General features: G+C 46.9%; 1 protein-coding gene across 4 annotated transcripts in view; it reads right to left on the bottom strand.

Moving 5' to 3' along the window:
* ETS1 (ETS proto-oncogene 1, transcription factor) overlaps positions 1-21456 on the bottom strand; it is a 121742-nt gene that overhangs the window by 60552 nt on the left and 39734 nt on the right. The window contains exon 1 of one of the 4 annotated variants that reach the window (XM_044997173.1): positions 11735-12169. The exons of the other annotated variants lie outside the window; for them this stretch is intronic. Coding sequence (XP_044853108.1) covers positions 11735-11816 — 82 coding nt within the window. The 5' untranslated portion in view covers positions 11817-12169. Of the gene's footprint in view, positions 1-11734; positions 12170-21456 lie in introns of those variants that run through there. 4 annotated transcript variants of the gene reach the window in all.

The raw sequence follows: 21456 nt of genomic DNA, 5'->3' as shown, positions 1-21456 counted from the left end.
ATGCCAAGAGAATACTGGAGAAAGGGACACACATAGAGGAAAGAGGCTGTTTGGAGGCCTCTGTACATTTGGAATAAGCCTCCAAACTTCTGCATAGCTACTTGGATGCCAAGCTCTGAAGCCCTGATTGTTAGGGCAGCCATATTTTAAATGAGCTAAGAACCACCAGAATTCACATATAACTTAGCATCACCTACATGTACAAACCCTTAAGGTACAGTTTTTGTCTGCAAAACACAACATTCAAATGCTGAGACCAAAACATCTGCCTCCCCACCCCCCGGATCCAAATGCTCTCAAAATCTGGAGAAAGTGGGATCTAGATAAGAATTTGGGGCCCATCAATAGTTTAAACAACATCCAACTCGGTTGACAATTTTATCTTTGTATGCCTCTCTGAGCCGGACTGTGAACTTTGTACTCCCGCTGGCGGGGAGCACTTACTAGAGTAAAGTGACTCGTGTTTAAGTGTCTGCAGAGCTAGGCTCTGAATTCTAACCATTTGCAAGCACAGCTAGCAGCAATCACTAGAATAAAATCAGTGTGGATTTGCACCAGTTGAGACACAGGTGTAAACACAGCAGCTAGGCAATACTGAATGCATCATCTCACACAGGACAGCAATAAAGGCTCTCTTAGTATCCAACATTAACATATAGCTAGTATGGTTGGAAACAGCGGAGTCGGACCACAGTTTCGTGATAAGCAGAGCCAAAAATAAATACTAGAAAAATCCAGCAAGCCGAGTGCATCAGAAATTCAGCCTCATTAGAACTCGAGTGGTCCCCAAAAATTCCACTGCACCTGGGAAAAATGTAGGCGCTTGCTAAAGAATCAATAAATATTTATTGTTTCACCAGCAGTATTTTGACTGTGGATGTAAGCATGGCCCAACGCCAGCAAAACTGGAGTCTTCTTGGCCAGCACCGCAGACAAATTTCTCTCTGTATCTATTTGGAAGATTATAAACTACACAATGAAAAAAAAAACCCCACACAGGGCAGGGAGCAGCTTAGTCACGGAATAGGAACAAAGGGGCTGAGATATAGAGCCAGATCCCAGGCAGTGGGGGAATCGACACAGTCCCACTGGCTTCAATGGAGCTATGCTGATTTGCACCAACTGTGGATCTGGCCTTGTGCCCCACCAGGCTCAAATACCCCAGGTTACAAATCTAGAGAGTTAGGGACTGGTCCTGTCGCTGGATCTGAGCAAGCAGCACCCTGCATCCAAGAGCAGCTCCACACAGGTGCCATACACACAGCTCGCTGCAGCATGGGGTCTTAGAAAGGAAGCTGTTGACAATAATACAGCTTGGTCAATAGGTCAGACTGCCATTGACTTCAATGGGCACAGGATCAGGCCCTTGGCCACTTAAAGGATGGAAGATTTGATTTCGGGAAGCCCAGCAAAACAGCGAACCAGACAGGAGGACGTAAGGGAAAACAGTGAGGGCGAGTGGATGAACTGCTGAGCTCCAGCAGTGGAATGGAATTGCCTGTGATCCAGCCCAGATAATGACTGGAAGCAGCTAGAGAACGTTCATTGCACCTGATGGCAAAAGGCCCAATTTAAGAGACTAGGGGGAGGCATAATTCAGTGGTTTGAGCATTGACCTGTTAAACATAGAATTGTAAGTTCAATCCTTGAGGGGAGCCACCTAGGGACCCGGGGCAAAAATCAGTACTTGGTCTTGCTAGTGAAGGCAGGGGGTCATTGACTCAATAACCTTTCAGGGTCCTTTCCAGTTCTATGCAAAAGTTTAAGAGCCGTTAACGTCAGCAGGAATTTTGCCATTGACTTCAGTGGACATTACATTAAATGCCCTGAGTGGCTTGTCCCTGATGCTGGGGTTAGTTGGTGTGTGTAGTCAAGGGGCAGAGAATTTCAGAGATGTGTGTCATTCACAGACTGGGCATCTGTCTCTGAGGAAGTCAGGCAATTTGCCCACCTGACACTGGATAAAATGTCCATATGGCTGCCACTTGACAGTGTAAAAAGAGACAAACCTCCTTCCCCCTCTTTTGGGTCAATCCCGTTCAGAAACAGAAGAGAAAAAGAACCCATGGTAGGATGGTCAGTTCCTGTCTCTAACACCTGACTCCCACTCCCCCCACCCACCAAAAAAGGCTGATGTTAAGGACCATGACTGCAATGCAGCCACTTCTGGGGTGGGCGGAAGCAGACAAATGGCACAGAGCACACTGCAACAGCAGTGGGATGAATGGAAAATGCACTCCAAGGATACTGGGGTCGACCCCCTTACAAAAGGACCATGGGATCTGTAATATAGATGATGAGCAGACAGGAGCTCAGCTTTTAAGGCCTTGCCACAAAAAGCCAAACACAGTAAACTTCATGTGTTTCACACCCGATGAGTATAGGAAAGGTGCCACCCTAGTGGCTGGTCCACCAGAGGCTAACAGCCTACTACTACTAGCAGCTAAAGGAGTTCTTTTGCTTGCTCAAGTGGTTCAGGTCTATGCCACAGGTTCATGGTTCAAACCCTGCTGATGACCCAGTACGCCTGGAACTCCAACTGGCTAGCTCAGAACAACAAAAGGCTAGAATGCCTTTGGGAGAACTCACACCTGTAGTTTCAAGATAGGGAGGTTCAACAAACCAGATGCTTAGCCCCCTAAGCCACCTCCCTGCAGCTCAATAGGCTAGAATATCTTTTCTTTAAACTAGACCTCTGCCCGTCTGGCTGCACAAAGAAAAACAAAAATCCAGGCAAAGTGGTGAAGACAAAAAAACCCCCAAAGTTTCCCTTTCCACCAACCCTGAGACCGACTCTTGGGCTGCTCACGCTCGGCCTTAGCCCTTCAGCAGCATCCAACCTAATGAGACTGGAGGACACCATCAGTGTGATGTGAGTGTGAGTCAGAAAACTCTGCCTGTTTTAAACGAGGCATGTTCTTACTCAGCGCACACCTGCTCCCTGAGTAGCTGCTCTGAGCAAGACAGAACAGCTGGAGGAAAACGGGACTCTGCCATTCTGTCTCCAGCAGCAGAGCTATCCTCTGAAGTTCTGGCTGTTGGATCTGTATCACCGAAGGTAAATGGGACCCACAGTTTGGCTTTCAGATCCCAGGCAGCATTTGCCGAGCTGCAAGTTTGATGGGTGGTGGGGGAGGCATCTTCTTACTTGTAAAGCAGACAGAGCTGGAGGAAGGACGGTCCAATGGTTAGTGCACTCGTGGAGGTCTCGGGAGACTCAGGTTCAATGTGTTGCTCTGCTACAGACTCCCTTTGTGAACTCGGGCAAGTCACTTAGGCCCAGATCCTCAAAGGTGCCTAACTCCCATTGAAATCTTTAATTCTAAACACCTTTAAAGAACTGGGCCTCAGTCTCTTTGTGCCTCCGTTTCCCATCTGTAAAATGGGGCTAACGGCACTGCCCTACCTCACAGGGGTGTTGTGAAGACAAATCCATTCCAGATTGGGAGGTGCTCAGATACTGAGCCAATGGGGGCCATAGCAATCCCTAGGAACATACCCTTGGGGCTGGATTGTAACTTGACTGTCTGGCCTGAGTAAGCTGGTGTCTAAATAAATGGAGTCTGGTCACTGATATCAGTGCAAGCAGGATTGGATCCCAAAGCATGTAAAATTCTGGAATACCCCTCTGCCTAAATCAGTCGTAAATGATTCTGTTCCCAGGTGTAAGGAATGTTGCACAGTTGTCTTGCAAGCAGCCAAACTGGTACAACTATGGAGATTTTGATCCTCTCCTGGAGCACAGCAGTTCATCCAGGCAATTTTAACAGCAGTGCTAACTCTGAATTGCCCCTCTGAATTGCCCTGGGCAGGAGGAGGGCAATCACTTGCCATAACAACACTGTATCTTCTTAGATAAGATATCTGAAGTAGAATAAACTATTCTGAGTGAACTGCTGGCCAATGCAGTGAGGGATCTTTTAAAAAATATACATTGCCTTGGATTTGGGATCGTTATAATCTTGTGACAGATTTGCCCCAATTCAGGCAAGAGGGTTTTCCTCTTGGATCAGCGAGACAGACACAGAAGTGGTTTAAAGATGCATCCACTACACGCGTGAGCATCTTTTCTCGTGTAATATACTTGTCTTGCTATACTTGAGTATTGGTTTGTACCAAGCCTGACCATGGAAAGCAGATCTGCCAGATCAGAGTGACAGCTAGTCTTTTGCAGAAGCATTTCTTTTAGCAGGCTTCCTTGTAAATATCAGCCTGACCTATTCCAGGCAGAGAGCATGCAAACCCCAGCTACTTTGCTGTACAGACGCCAGCAGTCAGCTATCAGTGTGCAATGCCTGGCACGAAACTTGAAACTTGACTGCAAACTCTCTCTCTCCATGGAGAGCAGAAAAGCAAAAGACCAAAATGTTACTTTATTCTTCCTTCATTCGATAAGGTTTGTCCATTTACAGCACATGGAAATGGCATGGCAAATTGGAGGATGCTCCGTGTAATTACATTGTAATTGCACAGGTATTACATGGTTATCTGAGTTCTCTGACATAAAGCAATGCCAAGTGCAAGAAAGGTTTTGCTCCCCTGGACTGGAAATATTGTTCTGTTTTCCATACACACAGCAAAATACACCATGTTATTCTAGGTGACTATTTAAATGAAGGACAAGAAATAAAGAACAAACATCATTTCACATGAGTGTCTCTCACATCACAATCCTTTTGATTGCCGTTCCCCTTAGCAGACAGATGTTTTACAGTTAAATAAATTGCAACACAGAGAAAACATAATCAAACTCTCCAATGGGAGTCAGGTGTCTAACCTGCTTTGGCACTTTTAAAAAATCGTCTCTATTTGCATCTTTAGGTGCCTCAATACCTTTGAAAACCTAGGCCAAAGTCCTCTCACGTTTCCAGTCCCAAGACCATATTGTGGTAAGGTAAGAGTTAAACCTGATGCTACGGAGCCTCTCTCGTATACAATAGTGAAGCACTTCACTCGTAGCTACTGCCGCTCCAAACTACCTTACATGATAGATATGTAATATTAAATTGTTATTACTGATGAGTCAAGACACCACATGTCACTGCTGCTACGCATTCGCACAGTACCATAAGGAGACAATTTGCAATGCACTCCCGGAGTGAATACCTTCATCTGCTGATCATTTGCAAATACCATCATCCACAGGGACTTTTAGTTGCGGCAGTGGTGTCTAGTGAGTAGCGCATTGGCCTAGTTATCAGGAGACCCGAGTTCTAATCCTGGCTCTGCTGTGTGACCTCAGCAAAGTCACTTCCCCTATTTGTGCAACCGTTGCTTTTGTTGGCTTATAGGGCAAGCTCTTCAGAGCAAAGACAAGTCTCTCATTATGTGTGCGGACAGCACCTAGCACAATGGGGCACTTGTCTCAATTGGGATCCTTAGGCACTATTATAATACAAATAATAATACCAACGTATAATGAGGAAAGTATCATAGAATAACTATGGGGGGAGGGATAGCTCAGTGGTTTGAGAATTGGCCTGCTAAACCCAGCATGGTGAGCTCAATCCTTGAGGGGTCCACTTAGGAATCTGGGGCAAAAATCAGTACTTGGTCCTGCTAGTGAAGGCAGGGGGCTGAACTCAATGACCTTTCAAGGTCCCTTCTAGTTCTAGGAGATTGGTATATCTCCATTATTTTTTATTATAACTAGAAGCAAAAACCATGACAGTGCTTCATCACCATTGGTGGCTGCATTTGAGCACTGGTGATCAGTACTGTGCATGGGGATGAAAGATGTTGTAAGCAGGAGGCAGAAGACCAAAAAGAAAAGGTCCCTTAAAATCAGTAGGGAAACAAAGGATGCTGCAGATCCAGAGAGCAGCCCGATGGCACAGCCCTGCCCAAGGATGACAGGAGTGCATGACGTGGAACCAGGACTGACTTCGTTAGCACCCTGGGGGGAAAGAAAATCTGATCCCTTCCCCTAAAGTTATTGCCCACTCCTCCCTTCCTCCCACCTACCCACCCAGCTCAACAACCCACCTGCTCACCTATCTGAGCAATTGCCTCCTCCCAAGGGATGCTCCCAGTTCTAGAGCAGGTACCTTTAGTTCCCAGACTCTGCTGCAGATGTGCATTGAAGGGAATGTCCCAGCAGCCAGTGCTTAAGATTCTGGAGTACATCCAGGACCCTACAGTGCACTGCTTCATCATAACCAATGACCTGGCCCCTCATGCCCCATCTCCCCCCCCCACCCCTTTTATTCCTGCAGGAGTGGGAAATGAATGGGAAAAAGTTCTGCAGGCCTAAAGAGCAATTCAGGAATAGCTTTCTTCTGAGTAGCTACAACAATACCAGTGTTCTTCCCCTTAGGCCAATCAGATGGCTCCCGTTGAATGAGACTGCCCCGCTGATTCACCAGTCACCACTGCCCTAGCCTCAGAGTGCGCGTAGCAGGTCCTGCGAGTGAAGGTGCTTCTGTTACACTTGCAAGAGGAAGCAGGATAAACATTGCATTTTACAAGGGATGAAAGATGGTCTTGTAGGCAATAAGGCTGGTGGCCAGACCTCACTGTTTCTATTCCCAGCCCTGCTCCAGACTCACTGCATCACCAAATCACTGTCTCTTCATTGTGCCTCAGTTTCCCCACCTGGGAAATAGGGATCAGAACACTAAACTCTGGGGTGTTGTGAAAGTCCATTCATTCATACTTTCAAAGCACTCTGAGATCCTGCTAGGGAAGGCACTGTAGACATGCAAAGCATATGTGCGCTCATGGGACGATTTCCTTCATTTGGAAAACCCCTAAATTACTTGGCTAGGTCACTAGATTGCTTGTGCCTTTAAAGAGGGGAGAACAGAAGGAAGCGACCCTGCCAGTGAAGAGTTAAGCCACTTGATGCATCTTGGCCCTATGTCCAAATGCTGGTGATCAGAGCCCCCTCACATGGTGCACTGGATTAGATACCACATCCAAGCATTCCACTTCCCCTTCCCTAACAGTAATCTTGATGAAAGAACCTGAGCCCATCTCATCCCAACCCTATAAACAGGGTGAAGGGCTCTATCAACCAAAAATCTATCATGAAGATGCCACCCCTGCCTGATCCAGGGGAAACAATGAGTGTCACTGCATTCATGGTTACAGGGCTCAGGAGTATGCATGGGAAATAATGTCATGACAGCGCTCCCACACAGAGTTTGTTACACTGCCCACAAAGGGATGCATTCTTCTTCTGGTGTAAACGAGGAGCGAGTCCACTCAGCACAACACCCACGTCAAACTGGGAAGAGGAGGAGGAGAATCAGGCCACAATCTCTCCCCACTTTAATGTTCTATTGTCTTGCTGCTCCGTTACCTGTGGAAAACCCAAAGGACACCGAGTCACAGAGTTCATTAGGGAGAAACGAACTCCTCTCTTCTGATTACAGGTCCCCAGCTTTCAGCCAGGGCTGCCAAGTGGCTTTTTACTCTAACCACCGAGGCCAGGTCTGCGTTTGCAGAGCTGCTGCAAACAGAGGGATGTACCTAGGGCAGGGTTTACCAATTCAATATTAAATCACTTTTTAAAAAAAAACAAAAACTGTTAAGCTGTACCTCACCTTTTATAGAATGGCTGGCAAACTACACCCTGCCAAGTACACCCTGCAGGCTGGTTAGGGATTTGGAATTTAAGCTGGCTCTCCTGTACATGGAAATCATGTATTAAATTAGCAAAGAGTCCTGTGGCACCTTATAAACTAACAGACGGATTGGATCATGAGCTTTCGTGGGTGATGGATGCATCCCACGAAGTGGGTATTCACCCATGAAAGCTCATGCTCCAATACATCTGTTAGTCTATAAGGTGCCACAGGACTCTTTGCTGCTTTTACAGATCCAGACTAACACGGCTACCCCTCTGATACATGTATTAAATTATTACTCTGATAACCCACCAAAAATGCAACATCTACCTATCTAACTAGGGTCTTATACAGATGCCCATCACCCTGGTATCTGAGTCAACTTCTCATCTCACACACACATTGGCAACAAGGCCTGGATCTCACTTGGGCAAGTTTCATACAACTTTGCACCCCTTGGTCAAAGGCAACCCACATTACTTTTAAACCGTCAGAGTACGCTACATGTCCCATCTAACTTTCCTGAGTGGAGGTGGGTTGAACAGGGGAGCAAAATTTTATTCCAGGGTCAGGGGGAGAGGAAGTGAAGCGTGGGAAGAGCTTTCCCCAGCTATCAGCCCAGCCCATGCATCTTCATTGTTTTACAAGAGCATCAGGCACCTGGCATATTCAACACTGTTGATGCACTGAAATAAACTAAGACTGCAGCAATTCTCACTGCATACAATTAAGCCGGCAGATAACAGGGTGACTCACAGAAGGCAAAAACAACCAAGCAGCAGGAAGACTAGATGGGTCAGGGACTGATAAAAGGAGACAGAATCTTTCACCTTGTTCAGTAGTGACCAAAAGTTGGCACCATCGATGTTCCTTGTCCTATTAGAAAGGAGTTGCTGGTCTCCATCCATTCCTAGTGAGGCAAGTGTCCATATCCCAAAACACTGCCACCTTTGTTGGCAGCCTCAGAGGGTAAGGATGGGGGAGTCTAAGGTTCTATGGACAGAGCATCAGCAGCAGCTTCCAGAGACAGCAGTCCAGCTCCACCCCATGATCTTGACATTCATTAAACTATATGAAGGAAAGTTTCAACTTTTCTTTTAAAAGTCAAGGGGGGCGGGGGGAAGGGTTAAGCTGCCTAATTGACAACACTGACTTTGGCTCATAAGAGCAGTACAACCACCAAAACAGAAGCAACGGGAACTACACGCGATAGGAAGTCGTCTCATTTTTTAATGTTCTTTCAGCCAAAGTTTGAACTTGGGGTCAACTGTTAAAAAATGCCGGCAGTCCTCAAATGCACAGGAAGAATCAGGTTTAAACAAAAAGAAACTCAGCTTAATGGAACCAATGGGAAAAGGTTCTCTCCCCAAACAGCACCAAACAACCCGAGCAGGGCAGAATTCTGCTCCCACCTTACCTGCATGGAACTCCATCAATCCCAAAACTATTGAATGGGTGCAGAGCAGAATTGGGCAAATGGCAAAGACTGTCACTGGCTAGTGCTAGGAGATGTTAAAATTTAAACAGACACCCCTTAATATGGGTAGAGACACAAAATAAACCCCTCAGCCCCTCCATACAAATATCCCCAGTAAATCCAGATACTTCTGCTCATCATATTTCCCTGCCTTTACCTTGCAGCCAAAGTAACAGTATTCCTTAAACATGGGAATAATCTTTTGTTTAACACTCTCCTAACCAGAGCTTGCAGAAGTAGGCCTAAATGGCTAACAATGTCAAAAGTGACTTTGGGACAGACTTTTAAATGTTTTTAGGCACCTAAAGATGCACGTAGGGATTTTCATAAAAGGGCTGAAGTCCCATTGAAATCACTGGAAGTTAGGCGCCAAACCTGCGTCACCACTTTTGAAAATTCCACTTAGCTGCATCTTTTGGTGCTTAAATACCTTTAAAACTCTGTAAAAGCAGCAAAGAATCCTGTGGCACCTTATAGACTAACAGACGTTTTGCAGCATGAGCTTTCGTGCGTGAATACTCACTTCTTCCGAAGAAGTGGGTATTCACCCTCAAAAGCTCATGCTGCAAAACGTCTGTTAGTCTATAAGGTGCCACAGGATTCTTTGCTGCTTTTACAGATCCAGACTAACACGGCTACCCCTCTGATATTTAAAACTCTGGCCATTAGGAGCCTAATTCCCATTGGCTTTTAATGAGACTTAGACTCTTAAGTGCCCAAATTGCTTTTGAAAATGGCACTTAGGTGCTTTTGAAATGTGTGCCCAGTATTGCAATATTACAGGGCCATAGACATCACTGGTCTGATTGCCAGAGGTGCTAAGCATCTGCAAATTTCCACTGAAGTTGCCTTTGAAAAACCAGGCTGCATATACATCTAGATACTGCATATGGATGCCTGTTAAATATGTTGCACTTACATGTGATGTTGTGCAGCCTATGCATGTATTGATTTACTGTAGCTATCTCCAGACAAGCTGATCTGATACCAGCTTGTAGTTTATCTCTGCACGCTAACCACTAAACCATGTCGGCCTCTTGTATTTTTACTGTCAGCTGTCACTTCATTTCCCACATGTAGCCTGAAAGCACGTCAACTGGCAGGAACAGACCCCAGACTGGATTTCCTGGAACCTCCATAATTGACCAAGAAATGCAAAACTCCCCGACTGGTTTATTTACTTATTACACTGGTACCCTACAAAAGCCAGAACCGCCCATTTCAATCAACAGGAGATCTTGCCACTACTCTAGCAATGGAGAGGCGCAATGGGGCTGAGCTTAACCCCCTCTTGAACCTAGATGGAAAAGTTTTCGCTGCAGGCCCTTTCGTGATTAAAGACCTACCCACTCCCCCAACAAAAGCTGAAATGGACGTTGCTTTAGCGTTGGGAGACAGACACTGAGAACAGCAGCCCTTATTATGGCAGAGGTTGAACTATTAGTGTTAACCACAGAGAGCAGTAGCTAAACTTATAGCGGGTAACAAAAAACACATAGCAACATGTTATTGAAACTCCCTCTCAAGATAACATCAGCACCCCTCCCAGCACACAAATTCTCCAGGGAAAGAGAGAGAAGCAACAGCAGCAGCAATGCTCTCTGGTTTAAATGTTTAACATGTTTGCGGATGGGCCCACATGCTAGGCTTCGGATTTGGAGAGCACAAGATATTTCCAGGATCTTGCATGAGCCACTAAGAGCTGCCTCAGTAAGACAATCACTCTAATATTTGAATGAGGGAGAGAGGTGGTTTCTCTTGTGTAAAAGTGATCAAAGCTTCCCCTTCTCCAACTCTCTCCCTGGTCAGATGTCCCTCGCTAAGTCTAACAAACCAGCTAGAGAAGGGAGAACCACGTGAGAGAAGCATTCGTGCAGGCAATAAAACAGTCTTACAACTGATCCGAGATCAGAGCATTTTGCTTTATCCCCATCTTCCCTAAATGCGTGTCTCGATTCCTCCGGCTTGTATACAGGGAGTTATGAGGGAGGGAGAGGAAAGGGAAGAGGTCGCCCGCAGCAGATCCCATTACAATAAGAGTTGGGGAGGAGGGGGTGGAGGGGTGGTTACAATTTCAGCCCACACATTTTGCAAAACTCGCAAGGCAAATATTTTACCCCCATCTCCCACCTCCTAAAAGAACAGCTGCAAAAATAAACTGCACCGAGGGAAAAGATTCTCATGAATCCCAGGAGGCAAGAATCTTAGAACCTGGTCAAACAGAACCTAAGGGGGCCGCAATGGAACAGACCCGCAACCAACCCTCCTAATGAACTTCAGCTAGAGGCCGACAGCAGCTACACCACACACTGCTCCCTCCGGGATCGCCTTCCCAGGACCAGGGGTCCCACAGTGTAGGCGGTACATCTCCCAGCAAGATCCAGCAGTGAAATGAATCCCAAGCACCAAAGATCCCAAATCAGTGACCAAAGGATCCAGCCGTGAAATTAACCCCGTGTCCCCCCAAAAGCCAAGACCACAGACCTAAGGCTCCAGCAGTGAAATTTACTGATCAGAGCGCACAGACCAGAACCAGTGAAATGTACTAACCTACCCCCACCCCACCCCACCCCTGCAGAGCCCCCAAGAGCAAGGATCTAGCCATGAAACTTACCCCCCTCCCTCTCCACAGACAGCCCCGCGCCTAGCTCCGGTGGGGGTGGGAGGCAGCCGCCGGCGAGCTTACCCGGGGAAGGGAAGAAATCCACATCCACCTTCTCGGTTTTGATGATGGTCAGGGTGGGTTTCAGGTCCACCGCCGCCTTCATGGTTCGCTCCCTGCTTCCCTCGGGTTTATTTGAAAAGAGTCACTGTCCAGGGGGTGGGGGGAGGAGAGGTAGGTGCCTGGCTTCCCGGGCCCCCCTACTGGGAAGGGTGCTGTGCGCCCCTGCCTGCCTGGCGCAAAGTTGGAGAAGAAGGGGGAGCGTCTCTCCTCCCCTCCCTCCTTCCCCGGTCCCACGCTCAGCCTGGCCCGTCTCTCCTCCTCCTCGGCCCGACGGGGTCGGTCTCTCGCTCTCTTTTCGCTGCCTTCCGCACTCCCTCGCTCTTATTCTTCTAGGGCGGATCTTCTCGCAGCCGCCGCAGCTGAGTCGCGCCCCCCCCCGCCACCCCTCCTCACCCCCAGCCCAGCGAGCAGCGGTTGGGGTGAGGAGCTCCAGGCTGCAGGGAAGGGGAGGGAGATGGGCCGGGCTCAGCTTCAGTGACAGCGGCCGGGGGAGGGACCCGGCTTCCTCCGCCCAGCCGGCCTCGAAAACCCAGAGAGGCGCGCAGGGTTCCGGGCGCCTTGGAGAGGGCAGGGGAAGTTCCCTGCCCAACTAGAGGGTCCGGCTAGGGGGGAAAGCCCCATGGTCCGATAAAGTCCCATGCCCCATAGATAGGGTCTGGGGAGAGGGAAGTGCCATGCCTCTCCCGTTAGGGGGCATGGGGAGAAGATCCCCATGCCCTATCCATATAGTGCTGGAGGGAAAACGAGTCCCATCTAGGAGCTGGCTGGAGAGAAAGTTCCAGGCCCCTTCCCTAGGGTGGGGTTGGAGGGGAATGTCCCAGGGAAAAGTCCTATAGAATTTAATGTGGCTGCTCCCCACTAAGATGCTACAGAACCTACTCTGAAAACCTAGGGAGAACTGAATAGAGAAGCAGCTCCATTCAGTAGAGCAATTAAGCCATCCTATCCCTATCATTCTCTGTGAAATCCTATAGGTCTTTTCTAGGAGGGATGGATAAAAATAAGCAGATAAGACTATGGAGGGATGATACCACAGTTTGGTCTCAGATATACACAGAGCTGTTTGAGCCAAAGCCCATTGAAGTCAATGGAGAGAATCTCCATTGATTTCAGTGGGCCATGGCTCCCGCCCAACTAGGAGATAACTGCATGGCTACATGCCTTCATACAGCCTTCTGTCACCCAGAGCGTCTGTTCACAGCTAAAACTGAACAAAAAGATGTTTATTTATATAAAAACCAGCACTAGGAATCTTTGACTAGGACTCAATGAGAAAACAGCACTTGTCATGGCAAGCTACTCCATGGAGACACTTTGGATTATCCAAGATGACTTCTTGTCAAATCCAAGACAGCTGCATTCCTCCTGCAGTTTCAGAAGAAGATGGTACCATTCACTCCCTTACCTGAACTGTCAGAGTTGCTGTGCACGGTTACACAGTCTGATGCACGCCACACCAGAAGTGGCTGCATTCATTGGCTGTGTGTGTGGCATGTATTATCAGGAAAGTGCATGCATGCTGATGGGATTGTGTGTGTGTGTGTGCGCGGGGGGTGGAAATGTATGTGTATTCTGGAGTTTGTGTGTGCGCGCGCATGGGGAGGGGAGAGAAAGGGAGGGAGGGAGAGAAAGTGCACACGCATGTGGGGGCACGCATGCCTGGGATGGTTGGAAGTTATTCAGTAAAGCTCTAGTTTGCACAATTGGTTTGTAAAGGGGCTTGAAAGGTGCTATAAAGATGTGAGATCAATATCATGCCAGTATGTCGTGAACTTAACTGAAGAGAAGAATCTCGGTTTTCACATAAAATATGTTTTATAGGTAGCAAAAACTTCAGACCACAAACGGCAGAGCAAGAAAGAGCTTATGACTCAGAGATGTCAATTTACCGGTATAAGTGCAAAAAAGACCAAAACAAATGTCCTTAGCAACCTGCCGTTGTGGTTCTCACTCTCAAAAGCTAACAGTCTCTCTTATATGCTGAGAGAGACTGGATACTTTTACTCAGAGCAGGGCTGAATTCTCCATTCCAGATCTGAACACCACAGAAACGGGAGGCAGTTTGGATCCAAATTGCATGGCAAGCTAAGAATCTGACTAGACTCGACTCATCTCCAAAGCTTACCTATGTCTAGATGCAGATACAAACTTGGTAGCTCAGGGCTATTTCTAGTGGTCCCTAGTGGTAGTTTTAGCATTGACCTAGAGCACATTTCTAGAGGCAAGAGCCATGTGGCTTAGGAGGCAGTAGGGTTGCATAACAAGGATACAGAGTTGGGAGTCAGGAGCCCTGGGGCTTGATTCTCATTAATGGCCAAATTTTCCATGTGTTTAGGTGCAGAAAGAAGCAGATAGGCTCCTGACTCCCACTGACAGTCAATTAAACTTAAAGGCTAGAAACACAAAAAGGCACCACTCAAAACCCCCACTCAGCTGCTGCCCAACCCCATAGGTGCCTAAATTCCCATTGCTCTTAAGTTTCTGCTGGTAAAGTCCTGTAGGCACCTAAGCTTCTGCCTGTGGGCATGGGCAAAACTGCCTGCATTTGGATGCCACTGAGCTGTTTGGCAGGATTCTCATACTAGGGGCCCAATACCGTGGCACACCTACCGCACCCTAACTATGGCTCAGCATTGCCATGCCCAAGTCCCTTTGCAGATCTAGCATCAGGCACGAAATCCACTTCAGTGCTTTTCTTAATCTTACTAAGCGCCTGTCTTTAGGCACCTAAATCCCCTTTACCCCACTCTAGCAATGGAACGCTAGCACAAATGAGAACCAGGCTGCTGGATTCTATTCCCAGCTCAGCCTCTGTTTCACTGCTTGAGCTCAAAAAACTCAGTCCCTGAACCACTCCGTGCCTCAGTTAACAGGAATATTAATTCCTCCCCACTTTTGAAAAGTGCTTTGAGACCTGCATATGAAAAGCTGTGCACAAGTGATAATCATTCTTCTTCGGTATCTAATGCAGCAATACAACTGGAAAGCTGAACCTGAAAAAGCATGATCAATAGCCATGCACGGTTCTTATTTCACCCTGCCCCTCTGTTAATGAGATGCTGTACTGAGGGCTTGTATTTCCCTTTTGCGCTCTTTGTAGATTTTTATTTTAGTTTTGCTCTTCTCCTGGTATAACTGGGAAAGAGCGAGAGAGACCAAGGGGAGATGAGTAACAAAGAAAGGAGGGTAGAGCAGGACCTTTCCAGTTCAAAATCAAAAGCTGATGCAAAAGAAACAGCTGCCCTTCTGTCGGACTTGTTCCAGTGCAGGCCTGGGAAGGGAAACATGATGCAATTTACACAGGCCGATAATCTTTCCCTTCCTATGTTTCCCAGGAATGCTGTAACCTCAAGGACTATGTATGTGTGAGCATATATACATGCATGCTGTAATTTGCTATGGGGAATGGTGCGTTGGGGGGAGGGGGGAGACCGATTACATAGCTGGCTGCAGACTTTTGGCTGTAATAATGAAGCCATCAAAATGCACCTGTGGTCCCCACAGTATTAAAATGACCCAACCATTCAGCGGCGTTCAATAATCCAGGCTGTTCACATTGAGCCCCGGCCTCCTGCAGCAAACCACAATCCTCAGAATGAAACAGAAGATGACACATGCTACAAGACGAGACATGCTCAGAGTCTTGCCCCAATGGCTGGCTGATGGGGATGGGCTGTCAACATCATCCATGAGAATGCACCTAGGAGGGAGCATGGAGGGTCAGCCAGTGGGATATGCAGAGTGTTGTAATGACGGGCAGGAGAATTAAAAAACTCTGTCAGAGGAGCCAAAGCCCTCATCTCCTGTAGTCTAGCCCTAGTCCCATGGGGCAATAATCCTACTTCAAGTGATGAAATTCCATGGACTGGCTGGGATCCCGAGCACCTGAAGCGAGCATCTTCTCTTCTGGTCAAATGCAATAAAGAGGTTTTTGTTAGGAAGTATATTTAGATATATGCACAGATTCTTGGACTCCCCACTACGTTCTGGCCCAGCCAAACGAATGAGATGGGGTCACAACATGGTCGTAGTAGCTTCCTGCTCCCCCAAACTTCTGTTCCACTTCACTGCTCCGGGGATGAAAAGGAGGCACTAAAATCCAACCACAAATTCTGGAAAACCAGAGCTGGAGACTGTATTGGTAGGAGAACTCGCAAGATCAGGAGAGAAGGGAACATCTGAGAGGCTGCAGCTAGAGAATTCCTAGTAGTGCAGCCTCCCTCTTTCAGACCAACAACAGCCTCATTGCTGCGTTAATTTGGGCTCATTTCAGAGCCTGAGACATGAAAGCCTCGGCTCTGAACTCCAGCTGAGACACTCAAGGGCTGTGTGTGTGTTTGGGAAGGCATGGAAAAAGTCCACTGAGTAGTTTCTCCAACAGGGAGAATGTGACCATTTGCATTCAAGTTAGCCTCAGCCCTCGCCAGACCAATTCCTGTTTGCAATCTTTCCTCTTGAACATTCAAGATTCCCCTTTCTTTCCATGCTCTCTCGTTATTGAATGTTCATCACCATTAAGCTTCTCTCCTACAGTGAAGGACATGATCTCGCAGCTGAGATGTGGAGAACGGCCCTCTTCTCACTGATATGTCCAAAAGATTCTGCTGTTGTTCAGAGATAACCATTTGCCCTCCTTCTACAATGGAACCCGGTTGCTTCTCAGTCCTTTGGAACAAAGAAAGGGCAGACAATAAAGTCCCCTTGTTCCCAGTGAGGCCTTTGTTTTGTTTTGGTTTTTTTACATAATCACAATAAAGGAATTTAGTGTTGGTGAAAGGTGTCACAGATTGGGGCCTCATTCGTGACTTGAGGTTAGCAATACTGCCCTTCCCAGCATGCCTTTCTGGTTCTGGCCCTTTCAACTTGGCAGAGCCAAACTGCAGCCTGAAAGTAGCCATTCTGCGAACTTCCAGATTTTATGCAGCTGTAATGCCCCCCTCTTCTCCCCTCCTCCAAATGTTCCCTCCCTTATTGGCGAGGAGAGAGCACATTCTCAAAATGACGCCCTACTGACTGCCTAAAGGAATCACTTCCACTCCCTCCCCTCAACCCCTGAGATGCAGTCAGGTCTGGGGTGAAATGCAGCAGCTGCTTTAACAGCGCACAACACCACCACGCAGCAGTTAAGGACAGGAAATTAAGACTACCTTAGCCAATTAAAACCGCAGGGGGATATTTATAGCAGAATGTAATTAGCCAAATTGAAGCCCGGCCCAAAATTGCAATGAGATTTTCTTAATGGCTGCAAGTAGCCAGGGCCTCGGTTTGATGACCTGTCAAGTAAACAGTATCCAGAGGGCATCAGACAAAAATCAGGAGCAAAGGGAACAAATGGCACGTGATTCCAAGGGGAAACAGAGACATGAAAGGATTTATTGCAAGAGGGTCACTGAGGAAAAGCATAGCGGTCGCCTCCCCAAGAAAGGAAAAAAGCAAGGGAGGAGGCTTCTGGGTGTGGAGCTGGTGAAAGGCAATGAGAGGAAAAGTAAGTGGCTGCCATGTGTGTTCCTCAGGGAGATACCTTTCCCGGAATTTAAAATGATATGAGAAATTCTTTCACACACCGGAATAGCTGGGAAGCATTAGAGACGGTTGGTTTATGCTGGTAAATGGGGCTGGATTGGCAGCCTGGTGACCCAAGTCTTTTCTTTACAGACAGGAAGCAGCATGGTAAGCCTAACCCATTAGTCAGCATGTGCTGTGTGTCCCTCCTGATCCCCAGGGGGCCCACAGCTTGAGCACGTAAATGGAGGCTTCTCCAGCATTCAAACTGCTCTGGCCCGCGACTGCCAGGACCCACTATTGCTGTGTGTTACGGGTCCATGATTCACAGAGGATGTAAGCAACTTGCATCTTACCATAAGAGCCTAGAAAGACTCATATACTTGAGCTCCGGAGGTCCCCGGTGAACCAAGATCTGGATGACAGTTATCCTAATTGTCCCTCAGTGCGGATCTAAGAACATAAGAATGGTCATACTGGGTCAGAGCAAAGGTTCATCTAGCCCAGTATCCTGTCTTCCCACAGCGGCCAATGCCAGGTGCTCCAGAGGGAATGAACAGAACAGAGAATCATCAAATGATCCATCCCCTGCCACCCATTCCCAGCTTCTGGCAAACAGAGACTAGGGACACCATCCCGGCCCATCCTGGCAAATAGCCATTGATGGACTTATTCTCCATGAACTTATCTAGTTCTTTTGTAAACCCTGTTATAGTCTTGGCCTTCACAACATCCTCTGGCAAGGAGTTCCACAGGTTGACTGTGTGTTGTGTGAAGAAATACTTCCTTTTGTTTTGTTTTTTTTAACCTGCTGCCTATTAACTTCATTTGGTGACCCCTAGTTCTTGTGTTATGAGAAGGAGTAAATAACACTTCCTTATTTACTTTCTCCACACCAGTCGTGATTTTATAGACCTCTATCATATCCCCCCTTAGTTGTCTCTTTTCCAGCTCTTTCCCCAATCTTATTAATCTCTCCTCGTATGGCAGCTATTCCATACCCCTAATCATTTTTGTTGCCCTTTTCTGAATTCCAATATATCTTTTTTGAGATGGGGCAACCACATCTGCACGCAATATTAAAGATGTGGCCGTACCATGGATTTATATAGAGGCAATATGATATTTTCTGTCTTATTATCTATCCCTTTCTTAATGATTCCCAACATTCTGTTTGCTTTTTTGACTGCCACTGCACATAGAGTGGATGTTTTCAGAGAACTATCCACAATGATTCCAAGATCTCTTTCTTGAGTGGTGACAGCTAATTTAGACCCCATCTTTTTATATGTATAGTCAGAATTATGTTTTCCAATGTGCATTACTTTGCATTTATCAACATTGAATTTCATCTGCCATTTTATTGCCCAGTCACCCATCTGGGGGAACTGTCTCTAACAGACAGCCTCCACTACTCATCCACTCATTAGCTTCTTAGCTAAGATGGCTTACAAAGGTACCATCCTGGTGTCGGCTGTGAAATGCCCCCAGCTATGCACTGGCCACCACTTCAGTTCACACAGATCTCCACACAGCCATCAGTGAGTAACAACTTTGGTCCCCTGGAGTGGACTGAAACGGAATCATAGGAAGGCGACTCTTGGCTTGGTTTCACCGTGAGGAGCCAGTCGGTGTCCTGGCAAGGTAACCCTTCCTGTTGAAGCTCATTAGTGGGGCACATTGGCACTCATTCATTACCCTGCTTGGAGAGCTGTGTGGGTGGAAATCTTTGTAACCCACCCTGAAGTACTGGCTGCTCACAGACTGTTCCACCTCACCTGCTCAGGCAGTTGCATTGAACTCCTAATAAAAGTATCCCGGCTTTTTTTGTTACTTAGCTCTAGCCTCTTCACAATTACTCCAAACACAAAAAGCACCCTACCTCCCTCACCTCATGCCAATGCACCTCCAGCCTGACTTGCCATTATTCCATTCTCAGGGTCACCACACACTCAGAGCCAATATGCACCATCCCTGCTAATCCAGCCCTGGGCTTCTTTGGAGCCGAGAGCATCAAGTGTTTATGAAGTATGTCAACAAGCTCAGTAGTTTTGTAATATGAACAAATGGGGCCAGGCTGAGACCCAGAGAACTTATTTATGCTTGTGACTTTGATTTTGGCATTCCATAGGTCTCTGGCAGTGAACAAATAGTGAACACGCTCACGCTGTATTGCTAGAAACAAGTCTAGACTGGAACGCCAGGTCTGATCCCACTTGGACTTCGGAGAAATTCTGATTCTTATTCTGAGGTCATCTCTATACATTGCCCAGTCTTTCCCTTTACCCCAGATTGTAGATTTAATCTGCTCTGTTATCCTTTCCCACAGAGAAATTGGGATTTTTGTTCCCAAATGTGCAATGGAATCACATGCTGCTACTACTACTCTGACAAACCAGGGGAAAATTTTCCACACAGCAAACAGCTATTTGGAATGCATATTTCTCTGCTTCGTCATGGTTATTTAACAACTTCACTCCAAGAGGGATCACGGGAGAACCGCAATTTGTTTCCATGAGGGCACTGACAGTCAGACAGTCCAAGCCCAAAGCTCAGCATAATACAATACTCAGCCTAAGAAACTGCAGCCATCAAATAGATACAATTGTGCATGTGTTGAATGCTTCAGACATATGAGCAAAATGGACATGAGTGGTTCAGGAAATGAAATTCTAGAGCACATCCCTCAACACCCTAAGGATGGCCATGTGGGGAAGACACCAGTCAGGGGCTCAAAGCTACTGAGGAATTTTCTGACAAAGTGTATTTTCATTGAAAAATGCTGATTCACTGAAACCAAAACAGTTCAAGGGAATGGGAGAGACAAGGCTGGCGAGGGAATATCTTAGAGTGGACAAGTTTTGGGGTCCACAGAGCTCTTTTTCAGGTCATGGGAATGGGTCAGTTTCAATGAATTTCCCAATTTGAAAAAAAGTTGAAAAAAGTTTCCACATTTTTGAAACAAAATGTTTCGGTGGGGGAGTTGTTTCAAAACAACTTTTCATTTTGAAATGTAACGTAATTAACACTAAGAAAAGTTACAAAGGAAAAAGGTGGCAATCGGAATGAAACATTTCAATTGACCTGAACTGATATTTTTTTCCAGTTTGCTGGTCCCCGAAAATGTTGAGAGTTTGACTTTTCATCCCGATTCCAGACGAGAACATTTTTCAAAACCCTGAACATTCTCAGAGGATGGGAAAACAGTTTCCCAGCCCAGCCCCACTCAGCTGTTGCAAGATCAATTCCTAGTGGTGTCAGATACATCCTCTGTGACCTTGTGCAGATCATTCTGTGTGTCCCAGTTCCCAATCTTTACTATAATAATAATAATAATAATAATAATAATACTTTCCTGCTTTGCAGGGGTGTTGTAAAGATCAATCCATAAGCACCTGGGAAGTGCTCAGCTCCTGAAGTGGTGTGGGCTGTGTAATTACTTAGATTGAGAGAGAACCTTTACACTGGCTTTGATGGAAAGACTCACTAGAGGGAGAATTATGGTTAGTCATCTTTCCTATCGGAGTAGCAGCAGGAGGCCCCAATCAGGAAACAGGGCCCCACTGTGCCAGGGGCTGTACACACATAATATGGAAAGACAGTCCCTGCCACAGAGAGATGTCAATCAAACATCTGATGAGACACAACAGGTGGACACAACACACAGATGGAGGAAGCTCAAGCTAAGGATTATGATTAGTGTAACAAGCTGCGTTTCCGGCACACCAGCTGCCTATCTCCGGAGCTGCAGGATCAGGCCCTTGGCTCGTTTGCTGCTGGCATTTTGTGTGGGCCCGGTCCCAGTAAAGTCCTAATCTGTCTTCTGCCGCTTATTCGGGAGCTGTTTCTAATGAGTTCCTCACTCTCGCAGTAAAGGATTTTGTCTGTGTGCATTTAACATAAAAAAGTCTTGCTCAGCGCTCTCTGAATTGGAAGTCTCGCCCCTCCCAATTGTCTCCACTTGGCAGCCCGGCCTTATAGAGAATAAATAAATGGCCGAGAAAATACTCCGCTCTACACGTGTTTGCATTTTTCAGGGTGGGTGTTTTGGACGGCAATCCTAGCTGCACAACAATGCCGCTCTTGTTCTGCCTTGCGCTACAGAGCAAGCCTGAATAGATCTGTCTAAAATTATAAGCGGGGCAGCCCCTGGGCTCTGAGAGATCACAGGCCGCATGCTA

This window comes from Mauremys mutica, chromosome 22, assembly GCF_020497125.1.
Source record: "Mauremys mutica isolate MM-2020 ecotype Southern chromosome 22, ASM2049712v1, whole genome shotgun sequence".
NCBI lineage: Eukaryota > Metazoa > Chordata > Testudines > Geoemydidae > Mauremys > Mauremys mutica.
The sequence above is the reverse complement of the archived record's forward strand: the minus strand, read 5'-3'. Positions and strand labels throughout refer to the sequence as shown.